Raw genomic sequence first — 23,872 nt, 5'->3', positions numbered from 1 at the left:
CAAGCCCCTTTGATGCCTGGTTTGACAACAAAGGCAGCCAATCAGAAACAACTTGGTGAGATCACTGTACACTTGTAGAAATTTCATGGCTAGTATGTTGAGCTGTTGATTTTCTTCAGTTTCTGAAATAGGGCTGTTCATGGGAACTGGTGGAGGAGAAATATCTGGAGTACATGACAAGAAAAAAAATTCAAATCCATATACAAGGAGAGTAGTGAAGAAAAAGTAATTGCAGACTTAAGCATGCCCATATGCAAAATACAATAGAATTCTACAGATTTCTATAGCTAACAGATATCTATAGAAGTTCTATAGACATCTATAGTTTTGGCAACATGTTCTATTGAATTCTATAAAAGCAAGATTCTATAGAATTCTATAAAAACAAAATTCTATAGAATTCTATAGAAGTTCATAGAATATTTTGTAAGGGTTGATAAACGAGTTTCAAATAAACCTACCTTTAGTAGCACTATAGAATAACCCAGCTATTCTTAGGGGATCAGTTCATCCAGTTTCAGACAGAAGAAAAAGGGTTGAAATCGCACAATGTGATCATCTTTTAAAAAGCACTACAACCTGGAGATGTGACCTTCTCAGGTACGGACTCACTGAAGCTGAAGCTTATCCACTGAATTAAACATCCACAGAGAATAAACAAACCCATATCTTCCAAGCGGGAAAGTCCTGGAAAGATCTTTGGCAGATGTTTTGCTATAATGTATCACTTTACATATATTTATATAAAACATATACATGTATGTATATGTACACAGATTAAGAATGGAGAAAAATACAGCTCACAGGATGTAAGGTACATTTCTCTGAAAGTCCAAAGCTGTTGAGAAAAATCTCTGTACTGTCTCTGCATAAAGGTAGCTGGACCCTTTCGCTCCCCTCTTTATAATAATGGTCCAACCACACCATGTGAAAAGTCAATGCGGAGGGTCACACCAAAGTACAATGTATGAGGGATGCTGGCAGTCCAACTGGAGGGTCAACTGTCACAGTGCAAGGAACATATGCATGTCTGTTAGTTAGTGCAGTGGAACGTGTGCTGAGCTGAAATTATGTCCTAACCCTTCCACCCCCATTTGCCTCTCTGAGGTCCAACGTTCCAGTAGAAAACAATGGATTGGTTCAAACCATAGTTGTGGAAAGGTTATAGAAAATGCAGTAAAATATCAATGAATATATTACAGAACCTGCAAAGCTTCCCCCTGAAATCATCATCATCAGTGCACATTCAGACCTGCCCCTCCCACCTCCCCTCCTCCATTAGAAATAAAGAAGTCTAACCTTGTAAAGGGAAACAATAGGGGTTTCACTAAGTTTGATGATGAACAGGTCAATGCATTTGAATTGCAGTGCCTCTTCATGTGTGAGCAATCCATTTTATATTTAAGGTAGTATGCGCCTCAAAAGTGAAAGACTTAAACTTTTTCTCAAACTTTCCTTAAAGAATCTTTCAACCATTCTCTTTCAAAATCAAGAATGAAAATCGCAGGTCACCGTACAAAATTTTGGTACTAGAGAAACAAATAACCCAAGATTTACAAATATTTAAAATTCAAAATGGCCACTATCCTGTGTTAATGCTATGGCTAAATATAAAATTTTCGAATTTCAAAAAACTAAGTGGGTAAAAAGTTTTCTTACATGGAGAGCTTTGAAATGAACCCCCACAAGTGGTAGATCAGAAAAGAATTGTAAAAGTTTGAGAGTCCTAATGTCTGTCCCGGAGGGGTATTTTACCTAATGTGGATGAATGCAGAAACAAATCCAGTGGTACCATGGTCAGTGACAGTAAGGGCTATCCATCTGTATCTGTGAATTTGCAATTCTGCTGATCAGACGGATTGGTGAATGTCAATGCATTTGAGCGGTCACAACCATAATTTATAGCCACTGTTTCATGTTGGCAGTCAATCCAAAATATGTGTACCTTAGAAACGCCGAAATACCCTGTAAAACAACAGGTTGAAGTGTTCTCCAGAAGAAATATTGGCTTAGCCATTAAATTTTTTTGATGTACGTATGGGTCAAGTTGGAGGATGCAAGTATTGATTTTTCAACCCCCCACCCCTCGAATGAAAACAGAATGGAATGCCCCACCCCCTTTATATGCAAATACAGAATGGATAACTTTACCCCATCCCAAATATGCAAATACAAATGTATTGCTCCACTCCCAATGCAAATAAAAAATAGATTGCCCCCTCCCTCCCAGTATGGATTGCTCCATCCCTCTTGGCTAAGTTTAAGTGTGTGTGTATGTATTTGTCTGCAATACAAAAATATTAACCTGTCCAACATCATAGGGTTGTCTAATTCCATTGTTTCCAAAGCTAATTGGGATTTATATACATGGAAATGGGGAGGAAGATTTGAAATATTGCAACCAATTGTGATTGTGAATGGGTGACATTCAAGCACACACTGATATGTGATGATTTCATGTAATGTAAAAACAAATTGAAAAAAGGAGATGGTGTAGTTTAGAGACTTCAAGCCACATCAGGAGAGCCATGGATTCATCTTCCTTATTGTGTTAATCATTGCATGTCTGAGGGTGCCTTTCATGAATAAATAAATACAGAGATACCCTCTAAGATACTGTTGAATTTCAATGTAGCTTAGCGTGGGCCTTGTGTTTTTCAGTCTTGCCTAAGCCTTAATTAACTCTTTGAGTGCTGTAATTTCCCCACCAAAATTTCATTGAAATATTTTACCAATATTTATGAATTTTTTCTGCATTTGGTTTGATAATTTTGGACCAAATGGGCATTACATTTCATTGGTTACAGTTTTTGATCAAAATTTTGTCAAAAATCTGAAAAAACTGACTGGGCTATATTTTATAACGGTGGCAAAAATTGACCTTGGCACTCAAAGGGTTAACGATATACGTATGTGTGGGTAGTAAATGAAATGGGTGCCCGAATTTTCACATCAGATGGTGCTCCAATGAATTTGCATGTGTGCATATGTCTGTACTGGACAGTGTCATAGCAGTCTGTGTGTTTATGGGATCACTGTGTGCGTCCATGGTTCCATGCACTGAAACATTCCATGGTGGTTCCGGAACGAGGGTTCTCTCTTAATCCCTGTCTAGAGTCTATCTTTTCCTCTTTCAGGACTGTTTGCACTTCTTCCTGGGTGGTCCAAGCAGCGGGCTCTGTGCACTGGCAAGGGCACGGAAAGCGTCGGCAACCAGGTGGGGATGGTTCTGTACCATGGTTTTCCAGCCGTTGGTGTCCATGACATCCATGGCATGGCTGAATGGAAAAAGACAAAAAAAACCCCACAAAGATATTACCTGTGATATCTGAATAGGTCTATTCTGGAATGAAACGTTGCACTCTGACTACTGTAGTGTTCTATGGAAAATGGCTGGAGAAGAAGTCGTGTTATGGTTTAACGCACAATGCCTTGTCTGTACTGTAGTGTGGTCCATTCATATTCCATGATTCACGTACCGAACAATATATCAATAAATATCAGAGGCTGGTATACGTTTCACATACTGTGCACTGTAGTCTATTATTAGCATATGGTTCAACAAATGTATCTGTGTATATTAATGTTGGAAAAAACAAACCTATTCAACAATCAAGTTTGGAAACTTTGGAGAGAGAGAGAGCGAGAGAGAGAGAGAGAGAGAGAGAGAGAGAGAGAGAGAGAGAGAGAGTTACCTGTTTATGAAGTCGATGGCAACTCCTTTGAGCTGGTCAGCACTGTGTAGATCTGCTAACACTAAGACCTCGCACACATTATCCACTGACAGATTTGAGCAGAGCGCCTCCTCACACATCACTTTGAGTCTTTCCAGGGCATACTAGGTGACAAAAGACAAGGTATTACTCAAATTGTGAATCATTGAATGCTTTAAACTCCTACTCCTTTGAGTGCTGTAATTTTACCCACCAAAATTTTAGTGCAACATTTTATCAATTTTTACAATTTTTTTCAGTATTTTTTTGATTCTTTTGGACCAAATGGACATCACTTTTCATTGGCTACAGCTTTTGATAAAAATTTTGGGAAAAATCTGAAATGAATTGACTGAGTCATATTTCATAGGGGGACAAAAAAATGACTCCAGCACTCAAAGGGGTAAACCCTTCCAACAAAACAAGTTGGTATAAGCCCATGGTTTTTGCTATGACTAAGTCGTACGACTGCAAAAGAATTGTATAAGTTTTTACTTCAGCAAAAGTCTTTGACATAATTTAAGCTGTGGTAGCATGCCAAGAACTCATACGCATCCACTACAGGTGACTCAGTAACATCATACATAGTTATCGAATATTTCTGCCTCATATCACATTCACATGCTTTTGTTTCTAGAAAACAATTCTTTGACAGCCAGCTACAACATGTACCTTTGAATAACTTTTGATTTTGGATACAAGCACAGTTATTGTGTACACTGTATTACCATACCCTTTCAGCTCACCAGGTCAATCGTGTCATGAACATGCAAACATCAGTTGATGAAAAATTGCTATTCAGCATATTGAAGTGAGACTCTAGTCCATGAAACACAAGTAACATGAGACTGCTGTATGACTCAAGAATAATGAAAGAAAAGAAGCCCAGCTTGTGTTTGCAGCAATATCTCATCAGTGATCTCACAAATGACCCCGTGACCTTTCTGGAAGTGTAATTTGCATATTTGGCGAGCTGTAGCAGTGGTGTGCTTCTTAGAGCACCACCACAGTTTGGATTGTGCCAGTATACCCTACCTTGTCAGCTGCTGCCAGGAGATCATCAGCCATCTTTTCTAAATTCGGAGCTTTCCCGGTATAAATAAATCGTAGCATCTCTCGAAGGACTTCGTGGTCTACATCTGTGATTTCCACTCTGTTGAGTTTCTTCTCTTCCATGTCGTGTTCAAACATTGCATTAAAAACCATGGAACGAGCTACGAAACAATACAAAATATTTACTTATTTACAGGGAAAATAGCTGTTACTTTCATAACATATCCATTTTTTTTGTACAAGTCCTTGTTTTCTTTCTTAAATACGTTGACATATGAAGTACAAGCTTAGCCAAAACAATGGGTTGTGTACATCAAATACCATATACCATGTTTTTGTTGACAAATGAATTCTAGTCCAGAATTTCCTTCAATATGGTCATTGTTAACATTATAGACATCACAGATGCACAGGTTGTGTGTGTTTGTGTTTGTGTTTTTTTTTAATCAATACCCTGTGTAGTGGCATTTCACGTAATGATCAGTACCCCTGATGTAATTGTAACATCACAGACTTTGCCTCAAGTCTCTAAATTATTAAACTGAGACCTTTTTAGCCCTTTGAGTCCTGCAATTTTTTCCACTTAAATTTTAGTGCAACATTTTACCAATTTCTATGAATAGCTATGAATCTTTCTGCATTTTATTGATAATGTTGGAACAAACGGACATCATATTTCATTGCCTACAGTTCTTTATCAAAATTTTGGCAAAAATCTGAAAAAATTGACTGGGCTACATTTTGGCGCTCACGGGGTTAAAAGAAATCAGGGTTAGAACAGGTTCAATCTTTACCAGCTAGTATTGCCTTGTGTGCCTGGTACTCCCGGCCGTTGACGCATAACGTGACATCGCTGAACGACGACTTTTCCCATAGTGCTCCCAGGTCATCCGCTAGTTTGCATTCAGGTACTTTAAGTTGTGTTTGGCTGGATTGGCCCGATATGTTGACAGACTCCGCAACTACACTCACCTGAAAATAATCAATCAATCAATCACTCCTTAAATCAATCGTTTTCGGGTCAGTATGATCTGAGTCACTTAAAATTTAAGGACTTGAGTATTATTCAGCTATTTACAAGGACTTGAAGTCAAAATTAGCATTTTCATGACATAATTTTTTTACCTTGTAATTTCAATTAACTTGTCATTTTCGCAAAATTTGAATGCTTTATCAATTTTTCAGGATTTTCCAGAACTCAATTTAATTTTACAAGACTTTCAAGGTTTTAAAATTCTATGACAGTCACTTCAATAAGCGTAAAAAAAACCTGTAAATCAATCTATGAAATAAGCATTGTATATGCAATGCACAGTCTCAGTTAATCTCATATGCGTCATTAAAATATGCCCTGTATAAAACATTCATACCCTTATTAAAACAGAAATTAACCCTTTCACCACCATGGTTTGGCCCAAACTCATTGTTATCAATTGGCAATTGTGGACCGATGCACAGAGAAATTGGGGGTGAGCAGATTGAGCAAGTATTGCCCTGACGGCATTTACAGAAAAGACTAGACTGAATGATTAATATCACATCTGCAATGTGCTCCATAAGCATGCTAAAAGGTAATACGTGTCGGTGCATGAGGGCGCCATACAGCAAAACACAATAAATGACATCTCAAATTGCTACAATTCTTTTCTGATCTACCACTTGTTCGGGCTTATTTTAAAGTTCTTTGAGAAAAAAAAAAACTTTCACCAGCTTAGTTTTTCGAAAATCCAAACTTTAATTTTCCCCCATAGAGTTAACAAAGTAATGGCGGCCATTTTGGGTTTCAAATGTGGCGAAATGTTGTTGGGTAATTTGTTTCACTAGTTCCAAAGTTTGAACAGTGAGCCCTGATTTCTATTGTTGATTTGGTAAGAGAATGGTTGAAAGTTTCGTTCAGGAAATTTTGAGCCAAAGTATAAGTCTTTCACTCTCAAGGCTCATACTACATTAAACTCAGTTGCCCAATTTTGTTTACACAGTATATCGTTTTTTAGTTTTTAAGGACAAATTGTGACTGATCTAAATAAGTTAAACCCTGAATTCGAATATACCACGGTACAAACAAAACCATGTGCGCATCGCGCACAGAAATATGTGTATTTTGTATGCATTAATAAACACGGGTTTGTTTGAACCGCCATGATCTCTTGGGTGTACTGAGTCTGCAAAACACTGTGTCTTTTTTATTCTGGAGTAGAACCATTGTGCCGTGATATAAATCTGTCATTTGTTATCACTGTGGCAGTATTCGGAGGGTTTGTGATCAGGGTTGATACTGTTAACCCCTATTCCATGTCAACAGTCCCACACTCACCATTGATATCAATGGATATGGGTGATACCATTGTGGTGAAAGATTTAAAGGGTTAAGCACAGCTATAGGGAGTATATGAGTGAGTATATCATGGTAGACTCTGCAATACCGGTAAGTCGTTGTGACTAGCGAAGGCAGATGTCGACCGTATTGCTGGCAGACACAAGCAACTGTACCTTTCAGCACAATTTCATTGAACATGATTGTTCATACCGTAAATGTTGCCACAAAATAAACTTGCCCAGTCTTGTTAGACAGCATTGTCAGCCAATCATATTTTGTGTTAGTGATACTTTCTAACACTCAGCCAATCATATCATGTGTTAGTGATACTCACCTCACAGAACAATGTAAGCTTGTCGTCTGGAAGGAGCCCATTGGTCTCTTCCATAAGGAAGTCACGTCGTATAAATTTCTTGAAACCCCAGTCCTTGCCCTGTACAAATCTGTAAGCTCTCTGACTCTCTGTCAAAACAAAGAAAAAAAAATTACAGCAACGGAGAACTGAAAAATTGCAATTCGGGCAAACTCGCGTTTCAGGAAAACATAAGATACCTGCATACCGTACAATGTACCGGTACATGTCAAATAATATAAGTACATGGTATACCTGTTAGAATGCTACATGTAAATTTGTGAAAATGCTCATCTGGATTACGTTTCTCACATTGGTGGAAAATTGTGATTATATGGGAGACAATGCAAGCATAGAGAGAGGATTCAGGGGAGGTGTGTCACCATTTGCCCACCAAAACCATGCTAAAAATGGATATGAAAATTTCTCATGTGACAATAGCCAGCTGAATATCAGTGAACAAACAGGTCAATTTGACTCAAGTACTGTATGGCTACAACTGTACTGGCATACTGCTACACATGCGCTGCCAACATTTAACATTTTTTCAGCAAGAAGCTTGGGTGATTACAAGATATACCGGTATAAGATTAGATTTGTCCTCTGGGAATAAGGAATTTTAGTTGTACTGGACATCACGATGGTGACTCCCTGCCCACGTCCAACACACAAGATGGGGCTAAGGATACAGATAGGGTTAGAGGGAGTGTCTGGGGAGGGGGGGACTTAAACTCTAGCAGGGGGAGGGGTGACTCTGCCAGAGCTGACCTTGCATGAACAATTGTTCATCTTTATTTTCATGGTACACATTATTTAAGCAATGATGTACCCCCTCCCTGCCCATGAATAGACGAAAGCAAACTTTGCACAGCATACCAGTAATGTATAAGGTGAAGCTGAGTACATTATGGAGTGCAAAGTTTGCTTGAGTCCATTATGGGCCGGGAGGGGGTACATTATTGCTATTATTTTATAGTTTTGCCAATGCCAGTGAATTTGTAGATGTAGAAAACATCTGGGGCCACAATGCTGGAAAAACCAGATACAATATCAGTAATAATCTGAAGGTATGATATCGCAAAATTGACAGGTATTGACAGAGCTATGATACTGTATCACTGCACTTTTGGGATAGTTCACCTGTCAACTATGTTTACCACTGGCAGTACAGTCTTATCTAAAATCACATTTTGATCACACATACTGATGAATCAGCTTTTTTCTTTTATCAGCTCAGCATTTCAATTATTTCCAGACTACCGTATCTAAGACTGCTTGTCTCCATGTACCATACTCTGGCTTTTACACGAGATACATCACAATTTTTCTGTAACTTCCTTCCTGTACATATTGAAAGCTTTTCCTGTTTTATAACATAAAGCACATTGAAATACCAAATCTTGGAAGTCATTACAACTTTTTAAAGGTCAATTTACTTTTCTAAGCAAGGCCAAAAATGTCAAGATCACCTTTTACAACAGGCATGAAGAGCAGACAATTGACCCAACCTCTGATAACAAAGGTTTATTTTTTGCTATGGTACATGTAGACCATATGACCGGTCAAAAATGGTTCACATCTACTTTGACCGAAGTTCATCTGTACTTTCAAGAGTGCACGTTTGTACGGCTGTTTGCAAATTTGAAATGTCGATAAAGATGAAACCGACATGAGGATATCACTAAAATGATTTTGTGCATAGTGGCATATGTCAATAATTCCACAGAAAATCTTGTACAGTTCATAAGTGTAGATATAGGTTCATCAGTAAAATTACAGCGCACATTAATTTTAGATTACAACCAATTTTAAAGTATTTGCAAGCCAGTGAGTGCAAATTTATCAGCATCCTCTAACATCACAATCTGCCACTGGTTAGGGTCATCAGTCTGGTGGGCCAATTCATGACTGCAAAAGTCTGGATGATTGCAGAATCTCTTGCACACGCTTTCTTGCGCATTTGAAAACACATCCTAGGGCCAGATTATAGAATGACTCATTAGATAGTATGGTAAATTTGGGAAAACCACAAGTAAAGGTCTTGAATTGGCTGTAGCTGCCGTACTTACCCATGGCTTTCGTTTCTTCACGTTTGGCATTGAGTATGGAGAATTTGAACTTGGCTCTGACTTCACTTTTATTGCAAGACAGTAAGAGAAGATAAAGGGAGAGATAGTCTTTGCTTTCTTCATCTAAACCTTTTGGATTCACCCGCAGGCACCTAGGAAGAGTGGGAAAACACATAGAAATTGTGTATAGAAATTGTGTATGATGAAATCTGTCCTTAAAGGGGCAGGTCGTTTATCAGCGTTATCTCAAAGCAAATTGGCCAGCATGGTAAATGGAAAACAAAGGGCCACAACCATGTAATTACTCAATTGCAACAAGGACTAATATGAAAACCAGGGAATGAGGTCTGCCCCTTTAACCCTTTTCCTGCCAGACAGTAATAACTGTATCACTTCCCCATCAGCCAAGTCAGTAAAAAGCGGTATTGAGCCAAAACATGACGTATTTTCACCCACTTGGCTTGGTATGTTATAGCATCTTTTGTCCAAAAAAATCAACTTTACAGTATTATGTTTTCAACAGCCTTCAAATGTACAGTATTATGTTAAAATACATCATATGGAATACGTTGTCTTTCATTAATTTTAACCATCTTGACCTGGTGGTGAAATATGGACTTGGCAGGAAAAGGGTTAAAGGGAAACCTAAGTCCAGCGACTTTGACAGTTTATCCCTTCCAAAATCACCCTTGAGTAAAATGCAGCTCAAATTTGCAACATAATTGCACGCGCTGACGACTACGGCACGACGAAAAGAGAACTTGAAGTAGACGACATTTATGGAAATGAGCCCGGAATTCCATGGGCGCGAAAGGGCTCATGGGAGAAGCGTGCGTGACGTCATCGGCGATACAGACGATTGTAGCTTGCAGCTGGAGGAGTACTGTGAACAGTTCAGCGCGTTCGTAAGACGACTATGGAGAGTTCGGACAGCGATATTTCTGACATCGAGTATTACTTTTCCCTGACTGAAATCAAACCATACTAATTTGAACCTGTCCAAGATATGTAATAATTAGAAAGCATCTCAAAACATCGTTCATATCTTGGTTGCTTGCGTTTTGTGTATGATTCAGCGGAGGGAGTCACTGTGCTTGTACAGACCCCGAACTGGATTGGAGAGACTGAGTGACCCTGCGATCCTTCAACGCTACGTTTCTAAAACAGAGTTTTCTGTATCAGTCGCTTAAAATTAATTTTTGGTTCGTGAATGATACGGAATGATTGACTGATTGTATGTGTTACCATGTAAGTCGAGCTTGGCCAGATCTTTAAGGTTGCGAAATCTCCGATATGTATCAGAAAATATTTATTCGCAATTTGACAAATCTATTATAGTGTCGTCTGTTTTTCGAAGCTGGTGTCGAACTTAGGAAGTCGTACTTACTCAGATCTACAAAGTGATGAAATCGCCGATATAATGAATATTTGCCCGCTATTAATTAAAGCTTGTTGTAAGGAATGTGTTACATACAAGACCAGCCCAAACTCCCGATGATTTTCGATATGTCCTCTGTTCAAGTCCCGATCGCCAAGTAAAAATGTTTACATGTAAAGAATGTAGGCCCTAATTTGTGCAAGGGCCTCCCGAGTCCCGGTGATATCCCATCGGCCCCGTGTGGACATTTAATGAAAAAAAAATGCTTTACATGTAAAAAATGTATTTCGTGCATTAATAAATCTAATAATGTAAAACATACAGTATTCTTGACTTCCGGCCATGGATGCTATTTTTGAACTAAGAGTCGGACAGAGGTATTCGGGTGGTCAGATCTGTTAGGTGGTGAAATCTCTGATATACATCGGATATTTACCCACGATTTGACAAAGTATCGTCTAGTATCAGAGTTAAAGTCCTAAGTCGCCGATATTTATCGGATAAATATCCGTGATTTCGTAGACCCGGCATGCCAACTCCACACAGTGCAAGTAAATCTAGGATCGTCTGGTATCGATATTAGCCTAGGAGTTCCGGCGCAATTGATATTTATCGGGTAGGCCTAAATATAATATCGGCGATTTCTCACACCCGGCGTGCCGAGACACAGTAGGCAAAAAGTCATTCCAATATCTTGTAATATCAATATTACAAGGTATAGTCCCGAAATTGCCTATATTTATTGGTTATATATCGGAGATGTGGCAGACCCGGGATGTCAAGATAAGAGACGCTTTGTGTAGTTTCGTCTTCGGATTTTAGAGTCCCGAAATCGCCAATATTAATATTTATCTGGTTAAAACCGGCGATAGTAGGCTGACTCAGCATGTCAAGATACGAACCGCGTTGTGTAGTTTCGTCTTGTATCGGTATCAGAATCCCGAAACCTCTTATAAAACAATCATCCTGAAAGAATTAGAACATAACGTTGTATCTTTTACAGATTTTTAAACTCGCCCGACTTTCTTTAGCCACTGTCTTCGAAAAAGCTGTTCTGTGGGAAGACGGTAAAAGCTGACTCCGTTTGTTCTTCCCTGAGTGATGTTTGCACTAAACTGAACAACAGTAACTATTTGTTATGCTACGGAGCATTAAAGAGTCGTAACGTGCAGAACTGCACTCCTGCAGTCATAGACTCCAATGCTTTGGTAGGCTGTTACACACGTTCGTGTATCGCCGATGACGTCACGAACGCTCCTCCCATGAGCCCTTTCGCGCCCATGGGATTCCGAGCTCATTTCCATAAATGTCGTCTACTTCAATGTCTCTTTTCGTCGCTCCGTAGTCGTCGGCGCGTGCAATTATGTTGCAAATTTGAGCTGCATTTTATTCAAGGGTGATTTTGGAAGGGATAAACGGTCAATGTCGCTGGACTTAGGTTTGCCCCTTTAAACACACCTCTAGTTTGTAATCAATGCATCTGTCTGTCAGGATAATTGAAAGCTAAGAAGTTAGAAGTTGAACACAATTTTACGTACATCTCTACACATCTACCAGGTACATATTCCAAATGCTATCCTATACACTATGGACAGGATGTCATGTTACACACATGTACATGTTACATTAAATATCCTGTAGTCTTAATCAACACAATGTGTTACACTGGTACTGGTGTAATGATAGAGCCATAGACAGTAAAAATTGGGTTGCCTTAGGTAAATGGATGGAAATGAGTTAGTGCAGTGATAGTCCCACATATGATATACACTAATTAGCAAATCAGGAAATCACTCAAAAATACATGTAATATAGGTTGCTGTCCCCAAAAGGGCAAACTTGTGTATGATAACCTAAATAAAGTTAAATCTCCTCCCCATTAAAGGGACAAAGTCAGCCATTTTTTCATGAATTTTGTTTGATACGTGATACTACTTATACCGTATTGTTTGACATGTTGAAAGATACTGAATGAATGGGTGACCATGCATGTATATTCGACCACGTTTTAGACATGATACATGAAACCAACGCGAGAAAGAATAAATGGTCATGACCATTAATTCTTTCTCGTGATGGTTTCATTTGTCTAAAATCGAGGTCGAATATATGCATGGTCACCCATTCATTATCTTTCAACATGTCAAACAATATAAATAGTGTCTTGTATCAAACAAAATCCATGAAAATGGCCGACTTTGTCCCTTTAACCCTTTCACCACCATGGTTTGGTCCAAACCTATTGTTATCGGTGGTAGGCATGGACCTGTTTACAGGGAATCGGGGGTGACCAGGTTAAGGTAGAATGCACCTGATGAGGACAGATATTTGGACTCTAAAATTTTTCAAATACTTTTCTGGTCTACCATTTGTGGGAGCTCGTTTTGAAGCTCTCGGTGTTAGAAAAAATTTCATCGTCCTCGTTTTTCAAAGAAAGAAAATGTTATTTCTCCCCATAGAGTTAACACAGGGATGACAGCCATTTTGAATTTGAAATATCAGTGAGTGTTCATTTGTTTCTCCAACTCTAAATTGTGCCAAGTGACTGCTGATTTTTATTCTAGCTTTTTAAAGGGATTGATTTAAAGTTTCCTTATGGAAAGACTAAGTTTTAGCAAAAATTCAAATCTTTCAATTTTGAGGAGAGTGCTGCGTTAAATGCAAGGAATTTTGATTGTCATGTGTATGTTTTACTTATCAACTACCATGAATGTGACAAAAAAGAAAATGTCTTGATAGAACACTATTAAAAAATAGCGTCAATGACACTGTAGCTCCCATCCTGGACTATTTAGTGTTTGTTCTCTGGTCAGATATTTGAACATGTGTGAAAGGGATAAAGTGCATGAAGTGAAAATACTTAAATGAAATGTACTGGAGACAGTGAAATATGTTTAATGTAATTATTCAGAATATAAAATGGAAAAAATACAGAATGAGATATATCGAATACTGTGATACAACCATTAACTCAACAAGTCATTTACAATGACATAGTCCCCACTTGTAATAGGAGTATTAGTCTTGATGGGGCAGGAAAATATGGTCATTAAGAAGTATCACTGGAGTGTATATGTTGAGATCTATGGGCACATAGGTCTATGTCGTTGTTCCCAATTTGAAACACATGTGGCATGTCTAAGTTATGGTTCTAAATCGGGAAAAAAGATCAGACCTCTAGCAGTATTGGCCAGCCAAGAAATACATATGCGCATTACAAATGAGGTACAAGATGTGACATCTTAAGGTCTAATATCCTATCAAAATTGGAGAGTATAGAACTTGTGGTTACTGAAATATGCATATATATGTATAATCAAGGTCAAAGGTCATCGAGGTCACATGACATTTTTGAAAAAAAATTATATTGCTAATTAATCCCTATATGCCAAAAAATCAGATCTCTAGCTCTATTCGCTTGCCCAGAATTAGATGTGTACATAATTAATGAGGTAAAGCGTGTGTTGTCATAAGGTCTCCCATCCTACTAAATACAAAGGACATAACACTATTTATTGACATAAACATATATTTTAGGTAAAAGGTCATCGAGGTCACATGACATTTGGTCAAATAATTTCTCTCCTATAGTTATCCCTATATACCAAAATCAGACATCCAGCTCTATTGGCTCGCTCAGAATGAGATATGCGCATAATTATTAAGGTACAGTATGTGGCGTCATAAGGTGTCCAATCATACCAAACATGAAGGGTGTAGCACTTGTGGTTACCGAGTTATGGAAAAATATGTATATTTGAGGTCAAAGGTCACCGAGGTCACGTGACATTTTGTCAAAAAAATTGTTTTGCTAAGTTATCCCTACATACCAAAAATCAGACCTCTAGCTCTATTGACTCGCTCAAAATTAGATATGTGCATAATTAATGAGGTACAATATGTGGTGTCATAAACTGTCCCATCATACCATACATGAAGGGTGTAGCACTTGTGGTTACTGAGTTATGGACAAATATGTATATTTGAGGTCAAAGGTCATCCAGGTCACGTGACATTTTGTCAAAAAATTGTATTGCTAAGTTATCCCTACATACCAAAAATCAGACATCCAGCTCTATTGGCTCGCTCAGAATGAGATATGCGCATAATTATTAAGGTACAGTATGTGGCGTCATAAGGTGTCCAATCATACCAAACATGAAGGGTGTAGCACTTGTGGTTACTGAGTTATGGACAAATATGTATATTTGAGGTCAAAGGTCATCCAGGTCACGTGACATTTTGTCAAAAAAATTGTATTGCTAAGTTATCCCTATATACCAAAAATCAGACCTCTAGCTCTATTGGCTCGCTCAAAATTAGATATGCGCATAATTAATGAGGTACGATATGTGGCGTCATAAGGTGTCCCATCATACCATACATGAAGGCTGTAGCACTTGTGGTTACTGAGTTATGGACAAATATGTATATTTGAGGTCAAAGGTCACCCAGGTCACATGACATTTTGTCAAAAAAATTGTTTTGCTAAGTTATCCCTATATACCAAAAATCAGACCTCTAGCTCTATTGGCTCGCTCAAAATTAGATATGTGCATAATTAATGAGGTACAATATGTGGCGTCATAAGGTGTCCCATCATACCATACTTGAAGGCTGTAGCACTTGTGGTTACTGAGTTATGGACAAATATGTATATTTGAGGTCAAAGGTCACCGAGGTCACGTGACATTTTGTCAAAAAAATTGTTTTGCTAAGTTATCCCTATATACCAAAAATCAGACCTCTAGCTCTATTGGCTCGCTCAAAATTAGATATGCACATAATTAATGAGGTACAATATGTTGCGTCATAAGGTGTCCCATCATACCATACATGAAGGCTGTAGCACTTGTGGTTACTGAGTTATGGACAAATATGTATATTTGAGATCAAAGGTCATCAAGGTCACATGACATTTTGTCAAAATATCCGAGATATATGCGTGAACGGATGGACTTACGGATGGACGAACAGACGGACATGACCCAATCTATAAGCTCACTGGAATTAATCTGTGGGGACCAAAAAATTGTGTCACTGCATCCTTTTTGCAATATGAATACGATGAGAAACTAAATTTTTATTTTTCGTGGCCATATACATGGGAGTCTATGGAGATCTGCCTTATACATGGGAGTCTATGGACGTGTAAACCAAAAATATGCAAATTTCACCACGATTTGCCCAAATTTGGGAAAGGTCACTCCTATGCACTTCCATACCAAGTTTCAAATCAATCGGACTTGTGGTTTCAGAGCAGGAGATTTTTTGACCAAAAATGGGAGAAAATTACAAAAAAATTCATGAAAAATAGCAAGTCCAAGATACTGACCCAAGATGTGCACAATCATTTCATGTCAGCCCAAAGTACTTACATGCTAATTTTTCATGTAATCTGCTCAGTGGTTATTGAGTTTTTTCAATTTTGACTGTTTTTACATTTTTCACTTATTTGCATATTTTTGGCAATGACAACTTCATTTGAACAAAATCTCATCTACAGCCCATCATCCATGTACACAACAAATATCAAGATGAAATGTACAGCGGTTTTGGAGTTTTTGATGTTGACGGACAGACATACAGACATACAGACATACATACATACAGACATTTCCCTAGCCTATAAGAATAGCTTCCATTGCCATATATACATATGGCTATGGGAGCTTAAAAATGTCGCTAACAGAAACATAGCCTCAATTATTTCTGTGTACTTAACAACAGTTTCGGTTCCAGGTTTTCAGTAAAGTAGCCACTAAGCAGAACAAAACATTGATATAGATTCAATTATACCACTAAATTAAATTCTTCATACAGGACATACGATACTTTTTGATATATGATACTTCAAACGGGATCTACATGAAAGCAAAGTGCAAAGATTTTTTATTGAAATATGGAGGAGAGAATATGCATCAAAGGAGTGCCAGAAATTAAAATGTCCATCATTTACACACTGCAGGGTGTGCTGTCTAATCTAGCAATCCCTTAGCACCCCTCTCTCTCTCAGTAAAGGTGTAATTTTGCCAAGGAAAACAATGGGATTGGACCAAACCATTGTGGAAAAAGGGCTGATCCTATTGTCAGATAAAGTTAATAAAGAGTTTGTTCAAGAATATCTTTTAGTTTGGAATCTTAAAAATAAACTTTATTAATCAACAGGAATACAGATACTAAAATTACATTTTTTTTCATTTATCTAAACAAACAAACAAACAAACAAACAATAAATAAACAAACACAAGAAGAAGTAATTTGTAAATAGTTAAATAAATAATTTATCAGTTCCTACCATTTGAGTTTGTCGTTTGCACCAGCAGAAAATGTTGAACTTTTGAGGACTTCACCCATTTCTTCTCGGCAAAAACTGAAGTTATTGATGGTCCACATGTATGAAAATTTGACGACCTTCACCTGTTAATAGCGATAGAAGAAAAATAATTAGTCTCTGGAAAAATATTTGGTCTTTGTCTATGCTATGGTCTATGGTAAACTGTGGTACCTGGTGATCAACTTAGGACATAAACCATATTGACTGACACACTCCAATGTCTTTGCATGATAAAGTTTGACCTTTTGGATGACCTTTTTGAATGACCTTCTGACCTTTTGAATAAGATTTGCGCTTAAATCATAAATTAACTTTTGGATGATGGAAAAGTTCCAGTTCTCAAGTATTATACATTATTATACATCTAACACTAAGAACAAGAGGTTTTTCCATGCACTAACAAATGTCTTATATTGACTGTTTTCAGCTGCCCCAAGTGCAGAGCATTCAACATGGCCACTGCACGTTCACTGTTGGACAGTTTCAAGGGACCCATTTGATGACTGCCAGACTGTATCTTGTGCTCTGTTCTTCATTAGCATCACGCATCACTTCACATCAGGTGAAACGCTGGGCTAATGTCCTGGGCATCCTTTGCAGAGGTTTCGTAAAAATCTCATATTCTATCGGCAAATATACCGGTAAACTGGTGAGGTTTATTGTTTAAGTAAAAGCTGTACTGTTCATCAGAACACTGGTATATATCAAATGTGATAAGACATATTTAAAATATCAATTTTTTAAAAGAGTACATTTCAAATTGTTGGGTGTCAAAATTGTTAGGTATTATAGTATAGCTTTGACAATACCAGTGTATTTTCTGATGCCATGCCCCAGATTATTACTGATAATATTAGATTATCCATATTGTGGCCCAAGATGTTTTCTACATCTACAAATTTTCTGGCGTTGCCAAAACTTTAAAATGATAACAATGTTGTACCCCTTCCCAATCCAGAATAGACTCAAGCAAAACTTTGCATACAATAATGTGCTAGGCTTCGCCTCATACAAATGTACATTATGTTGTGCAAAGTTTCCTTTCATCCATTATGGGCCAGGAGAGGGTACATTATTGCGTAACCATCAATTATACTTTGAAAGTGGGAAATGTTGATTTTTTATCTAGCTGTTTCAGTTTCAGCTGTTCAATAGAAAAAAGGAAAATGTCAGTTATTGGATACAGGAAAATACATATAGATTCTCAACAGATGGTAAAAGTAGCAATGCTCATTGGATTGTGGCAATATCAATTATCATTGAGGGGGTGGAAATACCAGGGTGCACACTATACTGTGTACCGATACATGTACTGTACTGGTATGTACCGGTATATATGCCCATATTCCCTTGGTGCAAGTAGATTGCCAGACCAATGTATGCACTCTGTATGTTGAGAAAATACTGTGATTTTTTTCCTAAATATGCATTGGGTCATTTTGCCATGGAAGATTGTCATTTTCTAAAATGTTTGCCAAACATTACCGACCACATACAGTCTGAAAACTTGGGTAGATGCCAGACTGTATGAGCCCCTGCGATTGAATCTTCAAGCAAGGGTGATAAATTAAAAACACCAAGATGACCCCAAAACACGGCCATATGGGACTATACTGCAAAAGGCAGAACTTGCCTGATGTGATGGGAAGGGTAATTTGGAATGCTTTGCTTATAAATTACCACCCAGGCACTGTGCATACACTGGGAAACTGGTGAATGTTTATCTGAGGTGCATAATGTGTGAATGCTGGCCAAAAAATCATTTTGACCCGGGAATTTTGTAAAATAGACTGTACAAATAAAGATTCTCATTACAACAAATCTACCAACCTTAATCAATTACCGTATTAGTAATTCTTTCAGACAGTTTTATTACATCATAAAGTGTTTTTTAAAGCTCCCCGATAAAACAAGTAGGAAGTCTGTTTCTGTATAAGGCGATTTTGGCTACATATCTGTCCAGTTGTATTGATACAGTTACATACAAAGCGTATGGTACATGTATGATGTAATGTACGGTAGGTACCCGTACTAACAGTATGGAGTAAAACTGTATCAAGATCTGTATGTGGTTCACAAATGCAGAACATGCTTGTATACGGTGCTGTAAAACGTGTCGTTTTCACTGGCACACCATTTTGGGTAATTTAGCTAAAATCAAGGGCTGGCAAATTTAAAGGAGGGGGCTCCTCACACCCAGCCCATGTGACTTTTCTTTCATCTGAGGTACATGAAGTTTCACAGTTTCATCTGAGGTGTTTGGAGTTTCATAGTTTCATCTGAGATGTTTGGAGTTCGTAGTTTCATCCAAGGTGTTTGGAGTTTCATTGTTTCATCTGAGGTGCTTGGAGTTTCATAGTTTCATCTGAGGTATATGGAGCTTCATAGTTTCATCTGGGGTGTTTTGGGTTTCATAGTTTCATCCAAGGTGTTTGGGGTTTCATAGTTTCATCTGAGGTGTATGGAGTTTCATAGTTTCATCTGAGATATGTGTTTTAGAATGCCAGACATTTGTAACTGTGCATGCTTGCATTCCTAAATGATGCAATCAAACCTGCCTTAGGTCACCTCTACTGTAAAGCTGTTAATGTAAAAAGCCCTTAGCCTAGGACAGCCACCTGTCGAATTCGGTCAGTGACCACACGTTAAAGCTCTACTTATGTCAAAGTACATGTACCGGTACAGTATTGGTGTAAACTAGCTACTAATTATATTGACTTAATAACAAAACATGTAGTGGTACTTGGAGTGTAGGACTTTTATGATTTTGAATCATTTACCAACATAACTGTGTTGCTTTAGAAATGACATGTATACATCACAGAATTATGGTGCTGGGTTCTCCAAGAGGGGATTTTGAGGGGTGGGCCACCCCACCCGCGTTTTCAGAGCATTCTATTCATTTGTTAATAACAATACAAAATCCATTTTCACAACAAAAGAATATGCAAATTAAGCATTGTCATGTAAATTGTCAACCCCTCTGCTTTTTTTAAGCTGTGGAAAACACTTTCAGTCTGCACGATAACCCGGCTTTTGAGGTGTGGCCGGTACCAGCGATTTGATTGGGTATTGTAGGGTGATTGGCATGTGTGACATTATGTTAGAAACCATTTTCTTTAATGGGTGGGTTCAATCACTAGGGTAAAAATAACAATTAATATTTTTCATCATATGAAGATGTTTTACAATAATTTGATATTGTTCGAAATTTATTCAATAAAATAATTATTTTCTTGATGATTTGAAGACGTTGACAACCTCAGTATGCACGAGTTCTATGACAGTTAAATTTTCCACCCTCCGCATAAATGGTTGACACTTCGACGAGAGTTGACCGCTGTCGATGCTACAACATCAAAACATTAGAACAAGAAACTCACATGGTTCTTAAAGTTACGGATCAATTTAAAGCTAATGATGTTTCTAGAGTAGAAATACAGATAGGTACAAACCGTACAAAAATGGCTTTGTTTGAACGAACCTACATTGAAAGGTCTAAATGTAGCGATCACATGAACATCCCGACCGGTCCAACTACCCGTCGACTGCCGTACTGTCAAGATTCGATGTCTAAAACACCAAAGAGCTGCTGTAATAGCCCCTGCTGATGTGTACCAGCCCCGAAAGAGTACTACCACATTTATAGAAAACTACAAAATATGCGTCTGTTTTTACTCACAATTACTGTATACTGTCTCAAAACTGTCATCCATATAATTTCCTGACGGGCAGTGTCACTGAGTGTGTGGATACCGGATATGATCATCGTTGCATGGACATACCACAGATGATCGTTGACACTCGCTGGAAAAACGACGGCTGGGACTATTATTTTGTTCGGTTTTACAGAGTGTAATGGGCTCAGGTACAGAGATATCGACTGATTACAGATATTGGAAGGTAAATTGCCTGTAGGGCAGTGACGGGCAGCAGTATGACCCTTTGATCGAACGTACACTTGCAACACTGCCTGCGATCGCAGACCAGTTGTGAGATCGACAGAAATTTTAGTTGTTGGGATTTTTTCAACAAATACGGCTACCACAAGTTTACCTCTGAATGCAGTTGTAATTAGCAACCTCTATTACATTACATTAATACAGAAAATGTGCTCATACGCCGACGAGTTACATTATGCATGACCTCATTATGTCTAGCCTCTAAACCAATAGGCGCAGCTTTGAGATGTCATGTGATACTATTCATGAGCATTTGTTTACAACATATGCGATTTTCCCGCCACGTCGTTAGCCTGTGTTTTCTTGATTATCTACGCCTATTTTACCTTATTAAGGCATAGCCGATGAGTCATACTTTGAGGGCAATAATAATCAGCTAAGCTGCATTCAAGAAAATGGAAAGGGATTGGCTAGTACCGCGCTTCGCGCCCTTACGACTGGGATTTGACATGTGTCAATCAATGGTTTTCACTGCAAGTTCCTCGAAATCGTGTCAATCAGAGCAATTACCGACGAGGGGGCAAGCCCCCGATGAGTAACATGAAGTTGTATGTTGCCAGGAGTAAACCATTGCCGATTGGAGAGGTTTGCATTAGTCTGACGGTACTTAAGGTGGAACATAATCGGCTTGAAAATTTTAGGGTTTTTCATTGTTTCGCTCAAAAGTTAACTGTGCTGAGAACACATTTTAATGAACCACAGAAACGATTAATCATTTTTAAACAATTAGTAATACCTAAAGGCCTTATTTTTCATAATAAATTGTCTACATGATTTTTAGACCAAAAATTACAAAGTTTCAAAGAGAGGTCCTGTCAACCCCATAGAAAATGTACCCTCCATTTCTTCGTGCAGTGAGGTCACCAGCCGAGCGGGCGGGACTTTAGCACCCGTTTACCGTACTGTGGAAGCTATGCCAAAAGTGACACAAGCAGCCTTTTTCAAGCAGCGTCGTGCTCAACAGCAGGATTATGCCACAAAATTGACAAAATTTTCGTATTTTGCCCTATATTCACACACGTGAATTCGCTCCATTTCTGCCAACGATCGCGTGTCTAGTGACCCAGATGACTTTATTTTACGTTTACATTGACAATGGGGTACGTTTAATCGGCATAGTTTGGCGATTGTCTCTTTAGACCAAAAATTACAAGTTTTGAAAGTTGAGTTCGTTCAAAATCAAGTAATTTTAGTTACCCAATTGAAAATTGATAAAATTATATTTTAAAATATGTATATTGCCAAAACATTTGTCGAAAATATTCTTCAGACCTATATCCGACACTTACCATCTCAAAAACAGTGAAAATATACCTTAGTTTATGAGAAAACCGCGTCTTTATTTTGGCGATATGCTGGCTTTTGTTTACTTTCAATGACGCCACTGAAAGACGCCGTTCTTGCCTATATTACCCGTCATGCAATGGTACCGGAAAAGCCCGGTCGTCGTGCAGACTGTTGATGATAAGATTTCTTGTGTGATACCTCTACCCTGTAAATGGCTTATGGTGCAACACCTACCAAGGTACACATACATTGTACTGGTATAATGCCATATGCACTTTTCAGGAAATTATGGTTTGCTCAACACCAGACAGGTAGTTGTAAGCTTAGACTGCAGACTGGCTTATGATCAATGGACACTTCAAAAATCTGAACAGTGATTAAATATCATTTATGTCCAGTAAATGATTTCTGAGGCGTATGCAAGGCAAATATTTAGAGTGACTTTACTCCACATACATGTACCGTAATTGAAGTAAAACAAAAACCCCTCTAAACACAGTCTACCGGTATATCACTTGTCATGTGCATGTTCAATCACCTATGCATATATTTTAATCATTATGCGCATGTTTAAATAATCTATGCATATATTTTAATCATTATGCGCATGTTTAAATAATCTATGCATATGTGTTAATCATTATGTGCATGTTTAAATAATCTATGCAGCAACATGTTTTAATCATTTATGCGCAAGTTTTAATGAATCATGGTCCCTGAATGTTCTAAGCTTTATAATAGGTCCTATGTTTTCAACTTGTGTATGGTAATAATGTCTTTCCTATCAGTTTGACTCTCCAGGTCCCTAATATAAACATTGTTTCCCTACACATGAAGTGTTTCACTGTGTGTACCGCACCAATCCTGAAGAGGATGTAAAATATGTGGGACATTTGGCATGGAATAGTCAAAGCACATACCTGTGTGTAACACCAGTTTTCTGCCACTGGAGGGGAAGACATGATGTCAGACGGTGGAGGAGTTGGTACTCGTGACGTCGCCAGTTTGTCGGCTGATCTTCACCACAAACAACACGCAATAAAATTATAGAGTGGATTTCACTATTTATGATACCTGCAAAGCAGAAAACAATTACTTGTAAATTTAAATCAGCTGAAATCAAACGACTGAATAATTACCCAAAATGGCAAATTTATACATTATCTACTTATCATGAAAACAGGTGACTATCGACAATGTATACTGTAGGGTGATGGGTATCATAAAAACCCTATCAATTTGACCACTCCATTACTCTGACCACCTCGAATCGTAATTATATTTTCTGGTCAAATTGACAGGGTTTTTACGGTAAGTGGAAAGTTGTACAGCAGATGGCAGAGTACAGGTGTAAATAAGGTTCTGCAACTCTAAAATTATCCCTTATCCTGCCAAATTCATTTG

At 38.0% G+C, this 23,872-nt stretch overlaps 1 protein-coding gene across 1 annotated transcript in view; it reads right to left on the bottom strand.

The window, feature by feature from the left end:
* Nucleotides 1-282: 282 nt before the first annotated feature.
* The window catches only part of LOC139124885 (speckle-type POZ protein-like), a 55,540-nt gene continuing 31,950 nt past the window's right edge, over nucleotides 283-23,872 (bottom strand). Inside the window, exons 2-9 of the mRNA XM_070690990.1 lie at nucleotides 23,389-23,542; nucleotides 17,181-17,302; nucleotides 9,505-9,656; nucleotides 7,418-7,545; nucleotides 5,561-5,738; nucleotides 4,749-4,927; nucleotides 3,696-3,838; nucleotides 283-3,278 (exon numbers count right to left, since the gene is read on the bottom strand). Of these exons, the coding sequence (XP_070547091.1) occupies nucleotides 3,134-3,278; nucleotides 3,696-3,838; nucleotides 4,749-4,927; nucleotides 5,561-5,738; nucleotides 7,418-7,545; nucleotides 9,505-9,656; nucleotides 17,181-17,302; nucleotides 23,389-23,430 (1,089 nt within the window). The 5' untranslated portion in view covers nucleotides 23,431-23,542 and the 3' untranslated portion in view covers nucleotides 283-3,133. The remainder of the gene's footprint in view (nucleotides 3,279-3,695; nucleotides 3,839-4,748; nucleotides 4,928-5,560; nucleotides 5,739-7,417; nucleotides 7,546-9,504; nucleotides 9,657-17,180; nucleotides 17,303-23,388; nucleotides 23,543-23,872) is intronic.

Source organism: Ptychodera flava (genome assembly GCF_041260155.1).
Source record: "Ptychodera flava strain L36383 chromosome 23 unlocalized genomic scaffold, AS_Pfla_20210202 Scaffold_24__1_contigs__length_23054250_pilon, whole genome shotgun sequence".
NCBI classification, from domain to species: Eukaryota; Metazoa; Hemichordata; class Enteropneusta; family Ptychoderidae; genus Ptychodera; species Ptychodera flava.
The sequence above is the reverse complement of the archived record's forward strand: the minus strand, read 5'-3'. Positions and strand labels throughout refer to the sequence as shown.